This window comes from Phalaenopsis equestris, unplaced genomic scaffold (genome assembly GCF_001263595.1).
Source record: "Phalaenopsis equestris unplaced genomic scaffold, ASM126359v1 Scaffold000715, whole genome shotgun sequence".
Classification (NCBI taxonomy): Eukaryota; Viridiplantae; Streptophyta; class Magnoliopsida; order Asparagales; family Orchidaceae; genus Phalaenopsis; species Phalaenopsis equestris.
Window position 1 is genome coordinate 95270 of NW_018165155.1, and position 23272 is coordinate 118541.

The 23272-nt window shown below is 33.9% G+C and overlaps 2 protein-coding genes across 9 annotated transcripts in view; one reads left to right on the forward strand and one right to left on the reverse strand.

Moving 5' to 3' along the window:
- Positions 1–23272, reverse strand: part of LOC110030396 (eukaryotic translation initiation factor 2A) — a 121835-nt gene that overhangs the window by 73035 nt on the left and 25528 nt on the right. The gene's annotated exons all lie outside the window — the stretch shown is intronic.
- On the forward strand, positions 1019–20562 carry LOC110030397 (protein CHROMOSOME TRANSMISSION FIDELITY 7-like). 5 transcript variants are annotated; one of them, XM_020733092.1, is made up of 10 exons: positions 1019–1215; positions 1336–1582; positions 1664–1759; positions 2509–2583; positions 2725–3095; positions 3192–3345; positions 14704–14745; positions 15243–15379; positions 19777–20000; positions 20111–20562. In XM_020733092.1, the coding sequence occupies exons 1-6, from the start codon at positions 1061–1063 to the stop codon at positions 3325–3327; spliced, it is 1080 nt and encodes a 359-aa protein (XP_020588751.1). In that variant the 5' UTR covers positions 1019–1060; the 3' UTR covers positions 3328–3345; positions 14704–14745; positions 15243–15379; positions 19777–20000; positions 20111–20562. The 5 variants fall into 5 exon arrangements, with proteins under 5 accessions (XP_020588751.1, XP_020588752.1, XP_020588753.1 ...); XM_020733093.1 differs by lacking the exon at positions 19777–20000 and having other exon boundaries at positions 20111–20507; XM_020733094.1 differs by lacking the exons at positions 15243–15379; positions 19777–20000; positions 20111–20562 and adding an exon at positions 14854–15214 and having other exon boundaries at positions 14711–14745.

Here is a 23272-nt window from a genome sequence, read left to right on the forward strand (position 1 = left end):
GTACATATCACATAATTTTCATGAATTAACATTCAAGCATTCATATGTACATGCATACAACTCAAATCTGGTAACATAATCGTAACGGTGGCTAATACTTCATGTTAGAAGGCGAGCATCTTACTATGTAAACATATAAACATAGCGCTCAAGACTTTTAAGATCACATAAAAATAATATTAGTGTCAATGCTAAAAAGTGAAATATATATTTTTCATGGATAAGTTTAAAGCACTGAAATGCTGATATGTTGTAAGTTATGTATGTAAATATCAAAGTATAGGTGTTGGATATTTAAATACATAAAAATTGTGGGCTACATATGTGAATTTCTTGATATCAAAACCTGATTAGACCATTCAATGCTCGAGACACTATGTACGAGCATGCTTTTAATACATTTATATTTGTACATACCCTACAATTCTTATGTATTTATATTGTTACACTTAATGCATTCATGTTTACATGCATACCAAAAAATTATTCAACATTTATTGACATGAATCTAGACATACCATAACCTATGTATTTTCTTCCCCGGTCGCGGTCGACTGCTGCTCTCGCTGCGGATTTTCTTCCCCTCCCCGGTCGCTTGCCGCTCGATCTTCTCCGGTCGTGGTCGATTGCTGCTCGCGCTGTGCATTTTCTTTCCCTCCCGGGTCGCTTGCAGACCCGTCTGTCACGGACAAATAGTCCCGCATCGGCTAGGTGTAGGGCCGAAAAGCAGGATTTAAGTCTTGGGCTGCCCACCACCCATAAGGGTTTTTTTGGGAGGTGACAAGTGGTATCAGAGCAGATTACTGCCTGCCAGGTGTGTGGACTCTTCATGGTCCAGTGGAGCTCATCCGTGACGAGGGCGTCACGTAATTGGGTGGAGGAGAATGTCACGGACAAATAGTCCCACTAGGTGTAGGGCCGACCACTAGGTGTAGGGCCGACCACTAGGTGCAGTGCAGACAAGCAGTATTTAAGTCGGGAGTGACACGTCGCTCGGGTTTGCTGATTTTCTCACCCGGTCGCTCGGTGGCTTGCTGCTCCGGCTTCTCTATTACCGAAAATGCCGCAACCCAAAATCAGCTCTTTCTTCCAACCCTCCCAACAGCCACATCCGTTTCAGAAGGAGATAAAACATTGGGATCTTTTCTCTGGAGTGTTCGATCCAAATCCCCCAGTAAAATTAGGTTTAAAGGACAACATTCTACATCCCAAGAGGTTCTAAGCTTACGATCAATGTCTAATCAGTATAAAATCTCCATTCTGGCAATAATGTCCTTTGAAGATTTTGGTCTGGTTTTTCCTGGTAACGATATGTTGTGGCTTTCTTCTGATCAGTAATTCTGACGAGTTTCCGCCATCGAAACGTTATTTTGAGAACAAAAAGATTGGCATATCGTCAAAAGACAGCAGAAATTTCAGTAAGAAGAGAAGATGCGAACAATATCATTTGGATTTAGGACAATCGGATTTCATGCTGTGTGCTTGTTCTTTATGTGGACTGATGTATGCTCGTGGAGTAGAAGAGGACGAGCAGGTTCACCGTAAGTTCCATCAGGACTATGAGAGGGGAATTCGTTTCAAGGTCTCTGTTTTTTAAAATTTTTCCTTCATATTTGGCAGGCCGTCGGTGAGTATTGTGCATTTAATTTCGATTTTTTTGCAGGGTTGGCAGAATGAGAGAGTTGTAGATGGTCCATGGATTAATGGGGATCGCATCTTACTGGTCTTGGATACTGACTCGTCCGCTCAAAAACGCTTGGTATTGATTTATTTCGTTTTAGTTTTCTTTTTTGGGAAACTATTAGTCGATTTCATATTATATTCTGCTGTCCTTATAGTTATAGGATGAGTGGAACAAATTGCAGATTTATCTAAAAAAAATCACAATTTTAATATATTTGTAGTTGAGGCCTTCGTTCAGCATCAAAAAATTCTCTTTTTGAGCACTGATTATGCAATCAACTGTTATTTTGTAGGGATAACTACATACAGACCACCCGGAACTATAGAATCGATGTCTATAGAATCGATGTATTTACGCAGATGTATTTACGCAGTCACGATCAAACTATTGAGAATTTGATAAAAATGAAAAACATGGGCTGGGGTTTTAATATGAATTTTGATGCTTGAGTGTCATTTTGAAAAATGGATGAAAGAGCGTGGTTGATTTTTAATAGTAAGTTTCAGGTAGTCTGTATGTAATTGCCCCTTTCTATTATTATGTTGCTGGGGCATTTACATACTGCCCAATTCCTATGTATTATCTAGGAACTAAACTTACTGTTTACATTTACACCTCACATATCTTCTTATGGCATGAAAAATGCCATCCTTTTAACTTTAGAACTGTCAAGTACAACTTTTCATGCACAAGGAATGTGGCTTGCATGTAAAAATTGAAGTTTAGGTGTTAGATATGTAAATACATACGAATTAAGTGGTAAGATTTGAATCAAGTAATCAATGCCAAGATTTGAACTTTCACCGCAATGCTTTTACTGGCAGGTTCAAAAGGTGGTTAAGGCGACAAAGAAGGAACTTGGGTTTGTTGATGATAATATCCTCCACGCGCTTTGTAAGGTAAACAAGTTTGGTCTACAACAAGGTTGGAAATTTGCATAATATAACTGTTCATTCAAAAGGGAACATTTTGTAATTAGGAAATTATTGGAATTTACTTCTCCTCTTGCTTGTAACAAATGGTTTTTTCCTATACTTCAGGTTTATCTCTTTATTTCTGCCCATAGAGTTGTTGGATGGCTTGTTGCTGAACCCATACGAACAGCCCATAGAGTTATCCCAACCTCTTTCTTTGGCAATAAAAGCACAGAAATCTCTACTATTGACAAAATGGACCTTACAGATACAAAGAAATCAAAAGAAACCACTCTTCAGTTCGGAGATTTCAGATTCTGCAGAGAATCTGTAAAGAATTCTTGCCCCACAACCAGCACCAAATTGAAAAAATGGGACAGTGGTGCTATAATCTGTGAGGAGAATGCTCTTTCGGCCAAGTGCGGCCTTATGGCCATTTGGGTGGTGCCATCCAGTAGAAGGAAGACAATTGCCACTCAGTTATTGGATGCTGTTAGGTAAAAGTTGTAAGGATTTTATTTATATGCTCAACTTTTTCTATAGCTGATAAGTTCTAATTTATCTAATTGTTTCTAAAATTTGGTCCTTTTCAGGAAGAGTTTCTGCGCAGGAGAAGTTTTGGAGATCTCAGAGTGTGCATTCTCTCCACCTACCTCAGCAGGGTTGGCTTTTGCTTCCAGTTATACAAACAGCAGATCATTCCTTGTTTACAGAGCAGATGATGTTTGAATTCCAGAAAAAAAATCGGTACTTTTTATGAATAACACATTTGCCATAATTATTTCATGAATTCAACATGAATTGGTATTCCATAGCTGTGGTCAACATACTCTTGGGGCATTCCTTGTTTTTAATTATGTATAGAGATGCTGTGATATTGCTCAATTCTTTTTTGGTTTTACAGCCCAGAAATTTAGTTGGAATTTATTTTTTGTTTTTTTTTTAATTCTTTTTAAATAAGCTGGAGTCAATGCTAATGTGATGGTTGAAAATGTGAAGAAAAAACCTGTCACGAATGAATTTTTGAAGACCAAAGGAAGCCATGAATAAGAATGGTAGTTCTGTTTGTCTTTAAAAAAAAAAGAAAAGAAAAATGGCCTTGCCAATATTGTTTTGTTCTGGAATTAAGGTTGTCTTAGATTGAAAAAGGTCATAAGAATATATTAAATATTTATCTTGGGATGAAATTTGTTTAGCTTGGAGATAAAGAACAGCCCATTCATGATTCAATGCCATTCAATGATTAACAAGTTTATTTTGTGATTGATGTATATTAGAATAGTGGCACAATAATTATTCTTGTTTATAGTATGTATAATAAATTAGCATAAATTGAAACTAATCTGTTTATCACATTCCATTTGTAGTGCATGAATACACTATCAAAATTATCCTATAATTTAACATGCACATGCAAATCTTCATGCATGTTAGAAGTTAGATGTTTAATACAACTATATGTATAACGGCCAGATTCTTCTCAGCACCACTTTTTCTCTTAAGAGAATTGTGTCGTCCCAACTGCCTAAAAAAGGTATTAAGAGTTGACATGATCTGTTGGTATAAAGTATTCGTGATGAGGTTATTAAGCTTTTGCTCTCTTCATCAAAACATCTTTGAGCTATTGGTCGGGCATTGTAATATTTCATCTTCTTATAATTCTCATCTTCATTCATTTCATCCTCCACTTATGTGTATTGCCGCTCTTCTTTGAGCATGCATTGTATTATTTCCTTAACCGCTCATAGAGTAGCAAGGTAATCACAAAAATGACTACTATTAACTTGAGGTTTTTTCATGTTTGTATTAGCAAGGATAACATTGATCCTTTTAACTTGAGGTTGAAGTGTTTGTGGTGGGAGTACATTGAAGGATGACACACTCTTTTGCTTGTTGAGGTGTATGCTGACTATTGGTGATGCTCGGAGGGGATTAGGGTTAGGCCAATGGCATTTTCTTGGTTTGTCCAAGTGGTGGAGCATGGATATGAATTATTTGTTGAGACTTGAGATGGAGGGCATGCATAGTGTAAGGAAGGCTATAGCCAAGAGCAGGAACCGTAAGGTTACGGTTATTTTTTTATTTTTATTTTTTTATTTATTTTTGAATATTTAAGATTGAGGATGTGTGTGTGTGTGTGTTTGTGTTAAAGCTTAAAATAAATTTAACAAAATGAAATTGGAGAACATAAAATAAAGGCAAATTGCTTTCTAATATTAAGATTAACTTATAATCAATTAATAATAATCTCTTATATATTTGATTATAGATTTTTATTGGAGATAGGATATGAGAACAATTGACATGGGAGTCATCAATGGTTGAGGTGAGTACTTATGCTCTTATGTTATAGTAATACTTTATTTTTTCTCGACCAAATATATTTAGTGTTATTGTTACTTGTTATATTTATATCACTGCATATTCATGATTTATAGTTCTATTGAATTTTTGTTCATATTGCTGCATTATGTACTCAATATTATTTAAATTATCATAGTTATTGAATATTATACAAGTATATTGATTGTTTTATGAATGAGATTGAAATATTCATTTTTTGATAATGATTTTTGTAATATGCTTGTATGTGCATACTTGACTATGACGAAGTTCACTTTTTTATGGTGCTAACGGCGGAATATTAAGTACTCGTGCATGTAAATGAAAAATGATATTGATATTGATGTACATTCATTGATACAATTTATGACAATGCTCATATAACAATTGTATACATATTAAAAATATATTGATATGTAAATGACACATAATGACATAGTTAATATCTAAAATTGTATTGAACGATCATATTCGATTGTGCAAGTTTTCATCTGCTCTTAGATTGATTTACATAAAAGTTAACTGACATGCATATTATTCTCTTTTAATTATGTTATTATAGTTTAGAAGTATGAGTATTCACTGGTTATGGTTAGCTCATAATTATTTTAAAATATACTTCAGGTTTAACCATTTGATTAAAAGACTATTAATAGAAGATAAAATATCTGTAGCAGAAGCAGAAAATCAGAAATGAGATTGATTGAACCGTATTGTTTAAATTGTTTTCGTTAGTGATTGTTTCATTTATTAAATGTTGGTTATGAAAAATGAATATAAAAAAAAATTATTTCAACTATTTAACCGATTGTACACGTCTTAGTTAATTCCATGCTCTGGATTGGCTCGTGACAAATGCCTTCGTTAGTCCCTCTCTCCGTTTTAATGGAAAAATGCCTCATGTTAGAGCAGTCCCGTGCAATCTTCCTCTAAAAACATTTGGTTCTCTTTTATCCTCATTTATGAACTAAACCGCAAAAACTTGCCCAAAATTCATAAAGTGTATTTTCTTTAGGTATGTCTTCAAAGAGAATGGGTATAAGTGCTCATGTTACAAAAAAATATTACAACACCATAGATGTCACATTTTTTTGAAAAACAATCATACAATCCCGAATTTGTTGTTCAGGGGGAGAGCAATGATTATTAATTTTGGGTTGCATTTGATGACACTTACACAACAACCCCACTTACTCCTCTTCCTACTTCTCTTCCACCGACTCTCATACTCTTGTTAAGGATATCCAACCAACCAAACCTGAGTCCACAAAAAAAAACTTCGTGTGTACACAACGAGGAGGAAAAAACTTGAGCAAGTAGAAGACAAGTTGCAGAAATAGAACTGCTCCTGCCAAAACTTGTGTCCACACTTACCTGAAATTTTGGGTGAGGATAAGTCTAGCATTCATAACTTATCCCCTTCATCTTTTAGTGTTAATGACAAGAAAAGTCCAGATACCCAATTCAGGAGTATTTAGCTTATGGGAAGCTATCCTCAACTTATAGAGCATTTATATCTAACATTAATAATGTGTACATTCCTAAATCCATTCATGAAGCTCTTCAAATTCAGAAAAGAGGAAAGTAGTGAAAAAATATTCAAGCACTATAGCATTATGGCAGGTGGATTCTTATGAAACTCCCTCAGGACAAAAAAACTATTTGGATGCAAGTGGGGGTTCAACATCAAATACAAAGTTGATGGGAGTATTGAGAAATTCAAAGCCTGAATGACGTGGGGCTTTCACCATCCCCAGGATCCAACCTGCTGTCATAGATCTATCTTCAGCCCTCCTAACCCTTCCACCACCCTTTACTTACGTTCCCGCAGTTGTCTCTACCCCAACATGCCCTATCACCTGTCGGCCAACCATCACCCATCCCCTTCATTGTCGTCCTAGAGTATCTTTTTTATGTGGTTATCATTTGTTGCTTGTTTTGAAGAGTCTTCATTGTACCCATTTTAAATTTCAGCACCATATTTGCATGTCTATTGGGGTTTTGGTTAATTCTGGTATCACAGACTTATTACAAAAAATCTCACGCAAGCGTATGGGATTGACTATCAGAAAACTTTCACACCAGTTGCAAAACTAAATACCATTAGAGTTTTCTTTTTAGTAGCAAATAAGGAGGAATAAGGGCTGCATCAATTTGACATAAAGATATCTTCCTAAATGGGGATCTGGAAGAAGTATACATAGAAATTATCATGGCTTGAGAATGATTATAACAAACACTTAGTATGCAAACTCAGGAAGTTTCTCTATGGCCACCAGAGGTGTAGCTTGAAAGATTTGCTATAACTATGAAATCCAATGGATATTCTCAAAGCCAAACCGATCACAAATTATTCAAAAAATACACTCAGAGAGATAAAATTGTTGTATTGTTCGTATATGTGGATGATATGATACTAGCGATGATGAAAGAGAAGTTCTTCAAATCAAAGAAGAGTTTGTCACTGAGTTTAAAATCAAGGACATAGAAAACATGAAATATTATTATTGAAATGAAGGTAGGAAGGTTTCAAGAAATGTAATGTTATATCACAGATAAAATGCACCCCAGATCTATTAAACGAAACATGGATGATTGGATGCAAACTTGTTGATACTCCAATGGAGCCCAAAATGAAGCCTAACATGAAAGAAGAGAGTATGTATGTTAATAAAAAAAAGATATAAAAAATTGGTAAGAAAACTCATCAATCTTGTCATATACTAGGTCGGATAATGTACACTCTGCCAGTATTAAGTATTATGAGTCAACACATGAATAGCCCAAATAAACTGCATTTGGAGATGGTATATAAGATTCCGAGGTTTCTCAAAAAAACTCTTAGTCAAGGATTAATTTTTTAAAAAACCAAAAACAATAATGTATTTTTAAAAAACAATAATGTATTTTTAAACAATAATATATACTCAAAAATTATGTGTGTATATATATATATATATATTGATGAGTAGTATTTTTAAAAAAATTAATCGACTACAGGGCTGCAAAGATTTGTAATCAATTAAAATTATTAATTAAGAAAATAGAATAAAAATTGTTAAATTAGATTCGAATAATGTTTTAATATAAACAATAATTTTTAAATCTTGCTTCAATTCTTCACATCTTATGGTTACGTGATTAGGGTTGTCAAAACGACTCTTTGTTCGTGAACGACTCGTGTTCGGCTCGCTAAGCAAACGAGTCGAACATGAACACACTTTTTTGGCTATAAATATATACGAGCCGAACACGAGCTGAGCTTGGGCTCGCTCGTGTTCGGCTCTTTTACACCCCTAGACAGAAGATCCACCGTCGCTTACTACTCATGCGTATGGGAAATTTTAATTATATGGAGCATTAAGAAGGCATTGTTTCTAGAAGCAATGTAGAATAGAAGTATAAAGCACTTACCTTGGAAATCTGTAAAGGGATCTGGATTCAGAAATTATTAAGGGAACTGGGATGTACCTCCAATAAGCCTATACGTATGTTTTGAGACAATCAAGCAGCCATCATTATTGCTAAGAATCAGGTGCATCATGATAGAGGTGCATCATGATAGGACCATGATTAAAGTTGATAGACACTTCATCTCAAAAAAAGGTTAATGAGAGAATTATAAAACTAACCTACATCCCGACACACCAACAAATTGTTGATGTCTTCACCAAGCCCTTCCTTTAAGCACCTTTTCAGAGTTTACCAAGCTCGGATTCTACAACATCTACGACACAAATTGAAGGGGCATGTGGAAACCTAAGAAGTTTCAAGCGATTTTCCTAGTTTTGATCGGCCGGCTATCCCAGATCTTTTGGGAGTTTTGATTGGAGACCGATTCAGAAAATTCTTGATTTGTGTTCATTCCTTTCCTATTTATGTTTCTTTATTATTTTATTTCAGAATTATTTTTAATTCTAATTTAGGTTAGATATGCTTAGTAAGTTCGTAAATTAGGAGGGATTGGATTCCCCGTATATATGTACTCTACATGTGAATAAAGTGATCAAGCAATTTTTAGCAACATTTTCTTCTCCAAATTTATTTTTCAACACACGTTGAAGTTTTTGAAACTAAATTCAAAACTCTTGTAAATCACTCCCTTCCTCGAGTCCACTTCCATAAAGAGAAGTGGACTTCCTTGCACTCAAAGCTACATAATGAGAACCCGTTTACCACTGCACAGCGGGTGCAGGCTACGAAGTCAAAACCCTTGAAATGCATTTGTTCACATGTTCTTGACTATATCAAGCAATTATTCCGGTTACTTTCTATAGTTAATCAAAAGCAAACAAAGAAATCTAAAAAACATGATAATTTAAGGTATATGATGTTATACACTTGTTGAATATATTGATATTGAACTAAACCCTCTTGTAAATCTCTCTTTTGCTTTGGTCTTCTTCCACAAAAGGCAGATTTCCTTGAGCTCAAAATTACAGTGAATACACTACACGAGGGATGTAGGCTAAAAATTTAAACCACTTAATTTTAGTTTGTTCATATGCTCTTGCCTCTCTACTCATAACATTTCCCTCCTTTCACTTCATTTATACACCCCTTTGAGGAGTCTCTTAGCCCAACCATTACTTTCTATAATGTTGAATGTTATCATGTCTGCATGCCACCATCAGAACAACAAGAACAAGCCTTTATCCCACTAAGTGGGGTCGGCTAAATGAATCATTTTTCTCCATTGTGTCCTATTAAATGTTATATTTTCGTTTAATTCTACTAGATTAACATCATTTTTTAATACAATATGCCCAAGCCTTTTAGTGTCTACCCCTGCCTTTCTTAACATAAGTCGAATCTAAACATCACTCCTAACCGATTCATCAGATGGTCGACGTTTAATGTCACCAAACCATCTAAGATGACTCTATCTAAAATTGTCTGTCACTCGAGCTACACAAACCCTTTCGCAGATAGATTTGTTTTGCATTTTGTCTTCAAATGTAAAGCGACTCATCCATCCAAGTATTCTCATCTCAGCAACACTTAACTTTGTTTTATATTTCTCTTTTAAATGCCAACATTTTTGCGCCATAAAGCATTGCAGGTCTCACTACCATTTTATAAACTTTCCTTTTAAGTCTAAGCTTACTTTCTATCACACAAAGGCCTGATGCATTCCTCCACTTCAACCAACCAGCCTGAATTCTACTAATAACATCCCCACCTATATCACCATCACTTTGAACAATAGACCCAAGATATCTAAAATGTTCACACTTTTTAATAATTTGATCGCCCATTGTTACAACTCTGCCACTAGAGATATTAGTATTAAAAAAACATTTCATATATTCATCTTTAGATCTACTCAAACGAAGACCTATAAACTCCAATGTAGACCTCCATAATTCAAGTTTTTTTTTGAATTTTTTCTATAGTTTTATCCACAAGAAGGATATCATCAACGAAAAGCATACCACACTGTACATCATCTTGCAAATGTTTAGTAAGAGCGTCCATCACTAAAGCAAGAAGATATTAGCTTCAAGCTGGTCTCTGAAGTAATCCAACTTAAATGGTAACTCCTTTTATTTGAACACAAGTAACAGCTCTAGAACACACATCCTTAATGACTTGAATATAAGTCATATCAACTCATTTTTTTTCTAGATCACTCCAAAGAACTTCTCTTGGAACTTTATCATAAGTTTTTTTCTAAATCAATAAAAATCATCTGTAGAACCTCCTTGCCCTTTGTACTTCTCCATCAAACCTCTTAATAAATGTATAGCTTTCTTAGTAGACTTACTCGACATAAATTCAAACTGATTATGAGAAATTTTTGTATCCCATCTTATCCTATGTTCAATTATCCTCCCAAAATTTTAAATTATGACACATTAACTTAATTTCTCTATAATTTGCACACTCTTGTGCATCCCCTTTATTCTTATAAAAGAGACCAAAATACTCCTCACACATACCCATCGGAACAATGACATAAATTGACTCCTCAGACATGGTTTAAAAAAACCTTAACATAAAGCTAATAATATTAAATGTCCCAATTTGTAAAATAAAATAAACAATTATACTTGGCTACAAAATTTTAAAATTATTGTCCTTTGACCAAACACTTGCACAAGAACTTTTTTTGGATAAGAATCATAAAAAAATACATCAAACACAACTATTTTTCAATTACAATCATTTTTAAATTGAAATATTATAATAGAAAAAATATATGAGTACAAGAAAATTAGCAGGAATCTTCCAATAAACATACACAAGAAAATATAGTACTATCATGAATGCTTGTGAAACTAAATTTTTAAGAGCATGAAAACTACTCAATGACTCGTTTGGATCTTCATGCTTAAAGCTTAGTGAAATAAAAAATAGAGACAATACATCTTTTTTTTTTCTTTTAGTCATGCCTCGTTTGATTAGTATAATTTAAAATCAGTCATTAACCATAGAGTCAACACTTTGAGTATCCTCATCGGAATTATTGAGTTTCCTCCAAATTTGTGATTGAAAACCTTCCATAATAGAGGATTTGCGTCCAAGTGATAGAAGATTGAATCGAATCATTTGATAGTACCTCTTGTACCTGAATTTTCTCATTCTTAAATGAGCCTGAAGTAATCAAATAAATTATGCCCAAAAAAATTTTATAGGATGAACAACATGATGAGATACCTTCATATTCAACCCTTGTCTATCTCTATAAGTTGAGGAGTCAATCCACGTCTTTTTTAATGAAAAGTACCATCTAGTACAACTAGAAGTTTAATTACAAAATGTCTTGAAGGAAATGTGGTAATAATATATACTTGCAAAGGCTTGTCAATATAGAACCCATGAAATATAAAGTAGGTTGGCTAACATAATAAAAACAAGGGTGACAAAAGCAATTTAGAATAGAGTTATAAATGCTTCTTCGAAAAAGTCAAAATAAAGTGGTCATTTCAGCATATGCATTAATGAACCGCAAATATAGTATAGCCATCAGGAGAAAAGCTTGGTGTAGTCTTGCCTTGAAAAATAGCCACAAATAAACATTTTGGCGAAATAATCTCAACTAAATATAAAGTATGTCAAGTTGACATACCTTCACAAATAATATCCAGGTTCGGGCTACTCAATTAAAATTTGCTAATAGTAAGAAAGCAAAAGGGCTTTGCAAGCTCTGAGATCTCCTCTTTAGTGAAGGTGAGAATAGGTTTACTCAGTTATGTGGATAGATGCTTATGAGAAGGTGAGAAAAAAATGGTAGGAAGTGATCATTTAAAAAGAAAAAATAAACTTGATTGATCAACTAACCTACATCTACAAAAAAAACTAAAAAGGGCAACTAGAGGCCCAAACCTCAAAGGAAAACACACAATAAGAAGAGCCTCCAGGAAGCAAGCATCCACCATGATATGACCTCATAAAGTACATCTAAAGACCTAGGAGCAACCATTATGGGAGAAATAGGCGGAATCCATTGAAAATCAATGACAAAGGAGAAGAGCGATGCAAATAAAAATCTAGAGCATCATCTGGAGAAAAAGAAAATGAATGAGCACTATAAAAAAGATGAGGGAGAATAAAAAGATCAGCAAATAGCGAAAATGAACATAGAAGGCAATATGATGGATCTATGTGCGGAAAAGCCTGTGAACAACAACCCTACCAAGAGGCAAGTGTTAAAGGAACCATAAGTCAATTGCATGAGGCATCAATGAAAAAGATCAAGCAAATGAGCAAAGCAAAGCACAATCGAAGCTGCAGGAAAGAATGCTAAGATGGAGCAAATATCATGAATTTGCAATGTGCACAAGCTAGAATAATCGGTTAGACACAAATTCATGTGCTACGAGCTCAATGGATGAGCATGTGCGTGGAGAAGAAGTGCGGAGACTTTTCAATTACATCATCATGAGCCGTATCTCAACTATTTAGAGTCGGCTATATTAATCCTCATTTTTCATTCATTCTTGGTGAGTTCGCTTGAGATGAAAAGTTGTTCTTAGCAAATTATTTTGAAAATAATTTATCCAAATTACCCTATGTCTACTAGTTTGCTCTTAATCCTCCAACGTTACTTTATTAAGTCTAAAGGTGCAACTTCCACATTTTGTTTTACATATTCAATTTTCAAGTCATTGAAATAAAAACTCAAGATATCCATGAGGAATATAATAATGGAAGGAGTGTTTATTTTGAGCAAGTATTTGCTACAAATGAAAGTAACAAAATTAAAAATAAAAATAAAAATACTAGCAAGCGGCTTCAAAACAAGATATTTCCGAGCAAAGACAGCTTATCCACTAAAGCGGGTGAAGTGAAACCTACCTCAAATTTTAAAAAAAAAAAATTATACCCAAAGATAATAGTAGAAAAAAAACTTAGAAATGAAGATAAAACATAAACAAAAACTTCATGAGGTTAATAAAATAACTAGTTAAAGGGTAGTCACTAAAATGTAAAGCTATTCTTGGCAAATCATTTTGAACATTATTTGTCCAAATTACCTTATTTCTTTCTTGTTCTTCGTAATATGCCAAAATTATTTTCTCACGCCTAAAGGTGCATTTTCTACCCTTCATTGTATACATCCAATTTTCAAGATGTTGAGATAAACTCGAGATATGCATGAGGAATATGATAATGGAGGGAATTTTTCATTTTAAACAACTACTATCTACAAAATGGAAGTAACAAAAGGTAAAAATAATAGCATCAAGCATCTTCAAAAGAAGATACCTTCCAAGCAAAGACTGCTTATCAAATTATGGGAGCGAACTAAAATCTAACTTAATATTTCTAATAAAATTATTCCCAAATATAACAGTTGGAAAAAATTAGAATTGATGGCAAAAAATACTCAAAAAGGAACTTCACGTAGTTTATAACATAGCTAGTTAAATGGTGAACCGTTCCATCAAGCACCGTTGTTTTAGTGGCATCTTTTTCAACTGCCTCTTCAAAATCACCAAATGTTTCTTGAGCAGTCAAGGCTAAGCGCTTTGTTAGATTAAGAGACACCTCCCGCAGCTCAGAACAAGCTTTCCCTTCAAATATTAATTCAACCTACCATAAATTCAGATTTTGGCCAGTAGATTAATGCTCAACTCTTAATAACAAAAAATAGCTACCAAATAAAAAACTAGTGCATTTACATTTCTCAAATGTGTAATTCAATGAAATATTCAAAAACAAAAATGAACAGCATATGGCTCAATACACTGAAAATATGGTCTTAGATTTATATTTGGAAAACAATAACCCCAAGCCCTAATAAATATGATAAAGTTTGTTAGTAGCCAAGCAATGACTTCAATAAAGCGTTTCAACAAAAACAAAAACATTTTATCAACGGAAGGATTTTATCATTATAAGAAGTCAAATACGATTAACTACATAACTTCAAAAGCTATGAGCTAATCTCCAAATTATGAAAAAAGGGTCCTAATATCATAACAAATAAGCTTTATCTTCACAAACAGAACAAATATAGTGTTAGTAAAGCTTCAGCTAAACTATTCTACGCCTTACAATCATACTAAAAGGGATGGGCAATGATGGATCTTTTTGGTCCAAGTTTTTCCCCTCAATTTTTTGTAGCTCTTGCCTGCGCGGGCACTAATTTGTGCCAAAGTTTATTACAAAGATCATTCAAAATTTTTTGTGTGCATCTAAAGCTTCTTTCATTCACTTTTTTTTTTTTTGTGCCATCATATTTATTTCCTTTTCTGTATATATGGTTCCTTCTTCTTTGCATCAATTCATGGTATTTTATTTTATTTTTTAAAGCTTGCAGGAAGACATCTCATTCGAGAAGCCAGCAACTGGCAGGTGACTTCTCTTATGCCCTTTAAATTGTTTTGATACCTCCTCTTTCCTTTTCATCCTTAAACACCAGTTGTTTTGGTTTGATATCTCTTCCTGCATTTCTCTTTATAGGTGCTTTCAGAAGTTGCAATTTGATTCTGCCAAGAATTTACAAAAATATCTACATTTCCTTGCTGAATATTTCCCCCAACTTGCTTCATAAAATCACTAGAATTTGATTTAGAAAATTGGTCCTGGCTTGCTACCGGAATTTTACAACATTGAATAAACCTAAGATAAATGTAATTTTCCATTATTTTATACTGGCAATGTTCTATTCTGAGGTACGTGTACAATGTCTTCAAGAACAAAACAAACAATAGATTTCATAATTATGCAGTCTTATTCATAAGTGTATCTGTTACATGTTAATGTCTCAGTTTAGATTGTTTTCACTAGTTAAGTTTTACTAGCAGCTATTGATACAAGAAAAGCTAAAAAACAGAAAAAGTTCAATCCAGGGATGAAGAAAAAAATCAGCCCATAAAGAAAAATGAATACCTATGCACGAAGCAATGACTAAGTTTCAATCTGCTAAGATAACAAACTTCATTCCATGTTCGAGCAAAAAGGATGTCTTTCAAGGAAAAAAGAAACGGTAATTCTCTTTTTTTCCGTCTCAAGTTCTTACAGCAATCATATTTTTAACCTTTCAGAAAATTTTAACAGAATTCCCACAAGTGCAGCATCTTTTTTTTTCAGTTTTCTATAGACATAAGCAGATGTTATTGTAGTTAAGCCCAATTTACTCATAAGCAGTCAACCCTATTAGTTCCCAAAAGCAAAGGGTTGCAAATGAACCGAGTGTTTGGCAAGCTACTTGTAACTCGGCTTGATAAGAGCTTGTTAATATTTGTTTGATTAATTAATTAAACAAATTTGAACACTTCTATAAATGCTTGATTGTTAAATGAACAAGCTCGAACACTTAGGTGTTCGATTCGTTTATGTTCGTAAATAACATCATTTAAACCACGCAAACAATCCCGTTAAGTAGCTTGATAAATAATTTAATTTAGAGTTCATAAATAAGATAGATTTTATTCTTATAAACAAAATCAATTAAAACTTAATTCAGTCTTGAAATTAAGTTCAATTAAAGCTTAATTTAAATTTCATTTATATCAAATTAAATTTTAATTTGTAGTGCTTAAGAAAAGATAAAGGCTTAATTATTTAGTTGTTTATTTATTTTACACATTTATTTGTTTATTTTAATTATTCATTTAAAAGTTCATTCATATTTGTAAGTTCAACAAGTAACTCATTTATGAACTCGGTAAAATTCGATTCATTAGAAAATACAAAGGTCAACCATATTACCCTTTATTTTGTTTGATAACTCTTATTTTCAACACAATAGCTCTAATTTAAATTTGCTTAATAAAAATTGTTTGGATAGAAATGAACAACAACAACAACAACAAAGCCTTAATCCAACTACGTGGGGTCGGCTACATGAATCCTTTTTCTCCACTGCGTCCTATTTAGTGTCATATTTTCATTTAGTTCTAGTAAATTAAGATCATTTTTAATACAATAAGCCCAAGGCTTCCTAGGTCTACCTCTACCTTTCTTAACACAAGTCGAATTTAAAACATCTACTCTCCTAATCGGATCATCTAATGGTCGACGTTTAATATGACCAAACCATCTAAGACGACTTTCTCTAATTTAGTCTGTCACAGGAGCTACACCAACCCTATCACGAATATATTCATTCCGCATTTTGTCTCTAAGTGTAAAGCCACTCATCCACCTAATCATTCTCATCCCGGCAACACTTAACTTATTATTATGCTTCTCTTTTAAAGGCCAACATTCAACGCCATAGAGCATTGCAGGCCTCACCACCGTCTTATAAAATTTTTTCAGTCTAAGAGGTACTTTTCTATCACACAAAAGGCCCGAAGCATTCCTCCACTTCAACATTTACTTGTTAATTTATTTGATAATAATTTGAGTATCATCATTTGAAACAAACAAGAAACTCAAACAGGAACTAAGCTTGAACATAAACACAGCTTGATTAGAGTTAGAGCTGAACTCGAGCTTGAATTTTATAAACAAGCTCAGAAGCTGTGGACAAATTTAGGTCATGTTGAATTTACTCAAGCTTGTTTCCCCCACCCACTTCCGTGAAGAGAGTTAGAAGTTTTTTAGTTCGTGTCGGGTTCTATAGGTAGTATATAAAAATTTTTATCTAGGATTACCAAACCCCTATGTCATTTACTGGAAAAAGATGTCTCATTTGATTTTGACCGGGATTGTCTAACTATCTTCAGAACTTTAAAAGCAAAATTAGTCATTGCACCTATTATTATTTCACCTGATTGGGAGAGTCATTTTGAATTAATCTGCGATGCTAATGAATATGCTATACGGACGGTGTTAGGCCAGAGAAGAGGTGTTTAGAGCTATATAATATGTCAGTAAGTCCCTTAATGAGGCTTAAATTAATTACATTACCATTGAAAAAGAGCTTCTTATCATAGTATATGCTTTGGATAAATTTAGGTCATATTTGATTGGAACTAAATGCATCGTTTTTACCGACCATTCATCAGTTCGATATGATATTTCTAAAAGGACGCTAAACCAAGATTGATTAGATGAGTCTTATTGCTAAAAAAATTTGACATCGAAGTGGTGGATAGGAAGGGTTCAGAAAATCAATAATGGACCACTTATCTTAGGCTTGATCAGGGAAATTTTTATGACTTTGATAATGAAATTAATGAAAATTTTCCTGATGAGCAACTTCTCACTGTTTCTGATTTAAGTGTCCTGTGATATGCAGATATTATGAGCTTTATAGTTAGAGATATTTTAGCTTTTGATTTGTCATACCGCCAGAGGAAGAATTATGTTCATGATATCAGATATTACTATTGGAATTGTCCTTACCTATATAGAAAATATAAAGATCAGGTGATTATGAGATGTTTACCCCTAGAATAGACCCAAGGTGATTAGGAAATGTTATAACTTAGAATTTGGAGGGTATTTTGGGGTTTATAGAACTGCATCTAAGATTTTGCAATCAAGATTTTTCTGGCTTACTCTATTTAGGGATGTAAATGATTATATTAAAGACTATGAAATATATCTATGAAAGATTAAATGTACTTAAACTATACTTTGGAGGTTGAGATTTTTTATGTTGAGTTTGGATTTTATGACTTTATATATTGGTAGCTGTGGCTTATATCTCAAAGTTGATAGAGGCAATAGCTTTCCCCAATTATGAGGAGGCTCAGAGCATATCCAAGTTTTTAAGAAGAACATATTTTGCAAATATGGAAAGCCTGCATTAATAATAAGTGATGGGGGGCGCCACATTAGAAATAAAAAGATTGAGACATTGATTGGAAAGTACAAAATTAATCACAATATATCTACAGCTTATCACACTCAAATAAGGGGTTTATATGAGGCATCTAATAGGGAGATAAAGAGAATCTTAAAAAAGACTGGCAACCTAAATAGGAAAATTTGGACTTTAAGCCTAGATGTTTTATGGGCTTATAGAACAATAAATTGACTATCAAACCATAAATTGACACTTTTCTTCTATTGGGCTCGAGATTTCTTCTACAACTTCAGGTTTCTTCCTAGTTATCTCTTCCAATTCTCTTTCACTTCTCAATTTAATGGTTTTTACATGTTCGTAACTCTTATCCTTAGGGTTAATCTCGATGTTACTAGGAAGTGGTCCTTGGGGTCGGTTATTAAGGGAATTTGCTATTTAGCCCACCTGATTTTCAATGTTTCTTATGGCTGCAGTTTTATTGTGCAGTTGATTCCTCATCTGCAATGCTACTTCCTCCAAAGACAACCCCTTTTCCTTAAACTGTTGATTTTTGTTAAAGTCGGGTGGGGGTAAGGAGGTCTTGAATTGGTACTACTCTGATTATTCCAATTCCCCAATGAATTTGTTTGATTATTCCCCCACTATTGGTTTCTCATCCCTTGACTATTATTGTTCCAATTAAAATTGGGATGATTCTTCCAGCTGGGATTATAGGCATTGGAATAAGGGTTATTAAACCTATTCATGGAATTCAGGGTCTGGAGAGGCAAAGCACTATGATCCACCTGTTGTTCATATGAATTCTCCTCTATTATTGGTGATCCTTGGGGTTGATTTAACCCTAACAGATCTAGCTTAACCGCTATTTGGAAAGTCAAAATCTAAAGAACATCTATGTCATGAATGCTAGCTACCTTACTAGGATTGACTGTATCAGAAGGTCATTGGAACTTATTCGTTGTCTTGTCCTCAATTAAAGAATATGTCTCATCGAGAACCATCTACAGCTGCATCTATATGATTGACCTAAAAGATACTACCAACCCATTATAAAAAGTCTTAACAATTAACCAGTCTGGTAAAGCATGGTGGTGATATTTCCTAAGAAGCTTCTTTAAACCTTTCACAGCACAGGCTTCATAAATTGATTCACCATCATGTTGGCAAAAAAAAAGAATGTAAGATCCACCTGTTGTTCATATGAATTCTCCTCCGTTACTGATGATCTTTGTGGTTGATTTAGCCTTAACAGATCTAGCTTACTAGAGATAATCGTTACTTGGAAAGTCAAAATCAAAACAACATCTATGTCAAAAATGCTAGCTATCTCACTAGGATTGACTATATCAGAAGGTCGTTGGAAGTTATTCGTAGTTATCTCTTCAATTAAAGAATATGTATCATCGAAAGGTTTAGACATAAGAGAACTATCTACGGCTGCATCTATATGATTGACCTAAAAGATCCTACTAGCCCATTATAAAAAGTATGAACTATTAATCATTCTGGTAAAGCATGGTAGGTATATTTCCTAAGAAGCTTTTTAAACCTTTCACAGGCTTCATAAATTGATTCATCATCATGTTGGCAAAAAAAAAAGAATGTCATTTTTAAGTTTAGCCGTTTTTAAAGGTGAGAAGTATTTTGTTAAGAATTTTGAGCAAAGTCGTTCCAAGTCTTAGGGCGCGTTTGGGGGAGAGATCAGAGAGCGTCGCGGCATCCTACTGGCGAAAATCACAGCCTTGGGGCGCGGCATAGGAGCTTCGCGGCCACCGCATGGGAGAATTTTGCAAAAAGCGGGCAGCGGGATCAACCCCACGGCCCGTGTTTCGCGATTCTGATTGTACCAGTTGACCCTTCGATCGAAGGTTGGATCGTTCGGGGTTGTTACGCGAAAGCAAGCAAGGTCTGCTCCTTCCCCCTCCCTTCTCTCGCATTCGTTCCCCCTCTCGCATTCGTTCCTTTGTGGTGTTTGTTTGTTCTTCTTATCTTTTGTTTGTTCCTCTTCTCTGGCAGTTCGGCTCGATCTTTCCTAAGCTTCGATAAATAGCTGACGCTGCTGCGACAACGACACAGACGATGAATCCTTTTGGTTTTCTTGCAACGATTGCAGTCCTCTCACAGAAGATTGCAGGCCTTCTTGCACACGATTGCAGATCCCCTTCTCGTAGACTTCTTGCAGACAATCACAGATCCCCTTCTCGCAGTTATTCCTTTAGTTCGACACTAGTGAGCTGGATGGTTACTACATTATCTTAGAGTGAGCTATCCCAAAAACTTATCAGTTCTTCTATGCACTTGAGTTCAAGATCAAATGATTTTTTATCCATTCTTCAACAAAATTCTTTTTGTTCTGTATTTTATTTTCACCTGAAAACATAGGTATTACCGGCTGTGTAAATATTTCGTAAATTCCAATCTTTATGATTTTGAGCATTATAGTTGGAATAAGGCTATTATGGATAACATTTAGTGGTAGAACAATTGACATTACCCAGTGGATGTTCTTTTGGAGGCCACTTATTCTCAAGAATAATGCTTGCCAAAGAGTGTTAAAAATTCATTATTATATTTCTTTTTTATTTCTGAAGTTCCAAGTTATCATTGCCAGTCATGATTCATGATAACTATTGGAATCCTAGACCTCTATTCATCTTTAAGTTCACTAGAAGTTGATTAATTCATGTCCTTAGCATAATTATTCAGCAGGTTAATTTACCAAGTATGTCACATTGGGATCTAGTAAATGCTTAGTTGAGACTTATACTTTATTGCGTAGTTTGTGTAATCCTCTTTGCTTAATGACATTTATTTGGTTTCTTCTAGACATTTCTAAGTTGCATGCTTGCAATTTTGATCTGCTTCCATTCCAGTTTTAATATTTTTTGCTTTTTAGCGCATTATGATGAAATGTGATAGAGAAAGCAGATATTGTGGTGGACTTTTGATATATTGATTATTAAGAAGGGATTAATTAGGTGGCTATGTGGCTCTAGGATGCATAAGCCATAATATTTTGGTGCAGCAACTCGAGCAGCATGTTCTTAATTAAAGTTAAGAGAAGCTGAATAATATTTCGGTGCTCATTTCATCCTCCATTTTATTATTCTTTTGCTGAAATGCAAATTAAAGTTCATGAAGCAGTTTTATGTGTCTTTTAAGGGATGTTGAATTATGAGCTTAATGTTTTGAGTGTTATAGATGTAAATAGTACTGTGCCTACAAATTTTATAAGAAATATAAGAAATTTTATAGATGTAGGCAATCGCAATAAATATAAGAAAATTTTTAAGTTAGCTCGATGCACTTGGTTCTCCTCTAAAATTTTTAAGTTATCTTAGAGTGAGCATTGTCTGTTAGTGCTTGTTGGCTTGAAGAATATTTAGTGAGCACTAGCAAGCAGGAGATTATGTGATTTTTAGCATTTAGATCAAAATGTTTGATTAACACAGTTGCCTATAGAATTTTACACTTTTTTTTTTAAGATTGGAACGGTAATTAGGAGCCTCTCCTGATACAAATTGCATAAGTAGTGCCATTTATGATTCTATTTTCTTATTTGCAAAAATATTTATTCTAAATGATATGACATCTTAAACATTTATTTGTGAGACATATTCGGAACATGCAGGAAAGTGAATGAAATTATGATAATTTTAATGGATAGTTTTGAGCGAGGCTATTTGGTTTGTTGTAAAAAGAGTGCATTTGTAATTTATTCTCTAGTTCATTTTTAATGTATTTAGAATTTACCGATTTGGACGAATTTCTAATACACCATTTGTTGTAAAGACTCGTCACTCATCACCATCAGCCGCTACCGCCGCCTACCATCGGTGGCCATGAAGATAGCTTTGAGGTGTTTTCTAGGCAATCTTAATAAATATAAGAAAATTTTTAAGGTAGCTAGGTGCACTGGGTTCTCCTCTAAAGCTCATCTCATAGCTTTTTAGTTTTCTTCCCATTTGGAGCTATATCTTCATAGATATGGTAGATGCAGATTAATCTTTCTAAATTGAAGGTAAAAAGGCTTTAATATGGCAGATTGTCAAATCTGTAAATCAGAAATTAGTCTGATTAAAGGTTCAGCATAAGGTTATTTTATAAAGAAAGTAAGGAAAATTTACATACATACCACATAATTCTTATGTATATACATATTTAAGACCTGTTTTGTAATTTCTTGCTTAATCGTCATTTCCACTGAATTTACTTTTTCTGTAAAACATCTAAATACCATAATCTGCAGAAATTACAATGTCATATGTCTTGGTTTTCTTACAAGTTTAGATTTTGAAGCTATCCTTAATTTTTTCCGGTAATCTCTGCTTCACAAGCCTATATGCGAATGCAGAGTTTGTTTTTTTAAAACCATCAAGCAATAAGCTTAAAACGATGAAATTGGAAAATATGCTTCATAATCTCTCTTAAAGTTTAAAGGCTGGTGATTGCAAGGGTTTACATTAATTTTATTTAAGTTAATTTTCTTAAAGTTTATATATTGTTATTTGATGATCAATTAATTAATTTATAAATATATTTTTATGTTCTTAATAATTTGATATAAATTTTCTTATTTATTAAAAGTAATTAATTATTTATTAATATAAATTTATTGCTTAAGAAATAATTTATTTAATATAAAAGTTATTTTATATTTTGTTTTAAAAAATTTTATTGGAGGGGCGGAATAGTTATTTTTTCATAAACAGTTGACCGACAGCTGGTTTCACACAGTTGCACCAAACAGACAGCTAACTTCCCCGAAGCAGCTTCCTGGGACAGCGCAGCTGCAGCTAAAAAATTTAGAAGTTGCAGCTGCGCCAAACAAAGCCTTAATTGAACCAGGGGCTAAGGACTTTAGCCACAATTTTGTTTTATTCCTCAAGGAGAAAGGGAAAAGCATTAGCCTCACGGCGTCATTGGAGACACCGGTGTCCCCCCAAACTGATAAGTCTACACTATTTGGATGATAGCAGACTTCAGTTCAAAGGTATTGGCTCTTACGGCAAGAGTATGAATAATTGGGTGCATTTCATCTACCGTAGGGTTAACATAACCTCTTAGAGGTCTAGGCATATCTTGATATGCATGGACCTCTTAGTTATTTTGAAGATTATTCGTCATCTTTCCTAAAAATTGTTGAAGTCTTTTTTTGTTTTATATTTTTTTAACGGT

Coding starts and splice junctions, on each gene's coding strand:
- LOC110030397 (XM_020733092.1), top strand. CDS start 1,061: ATGCCGCAACCCAAAATCAGCTCTTTCTTCCAACCCTCCCAACAGCCA. Junction 1,583..1,663: donor AGAGGGGAATTCGTTTCAAG/GTCTCTGTTTTT, acceptor ATTTTTTTGCAG/GGTTGGCAGAATGAGAGAGT. Junction 1,760..2,508: donor CGTCCGCTCAAAAACGCTTG/GTATTGATTTAT, acceptor TTTTACTGGCAG/GTTCAAAAGGTGGTTAAGGC.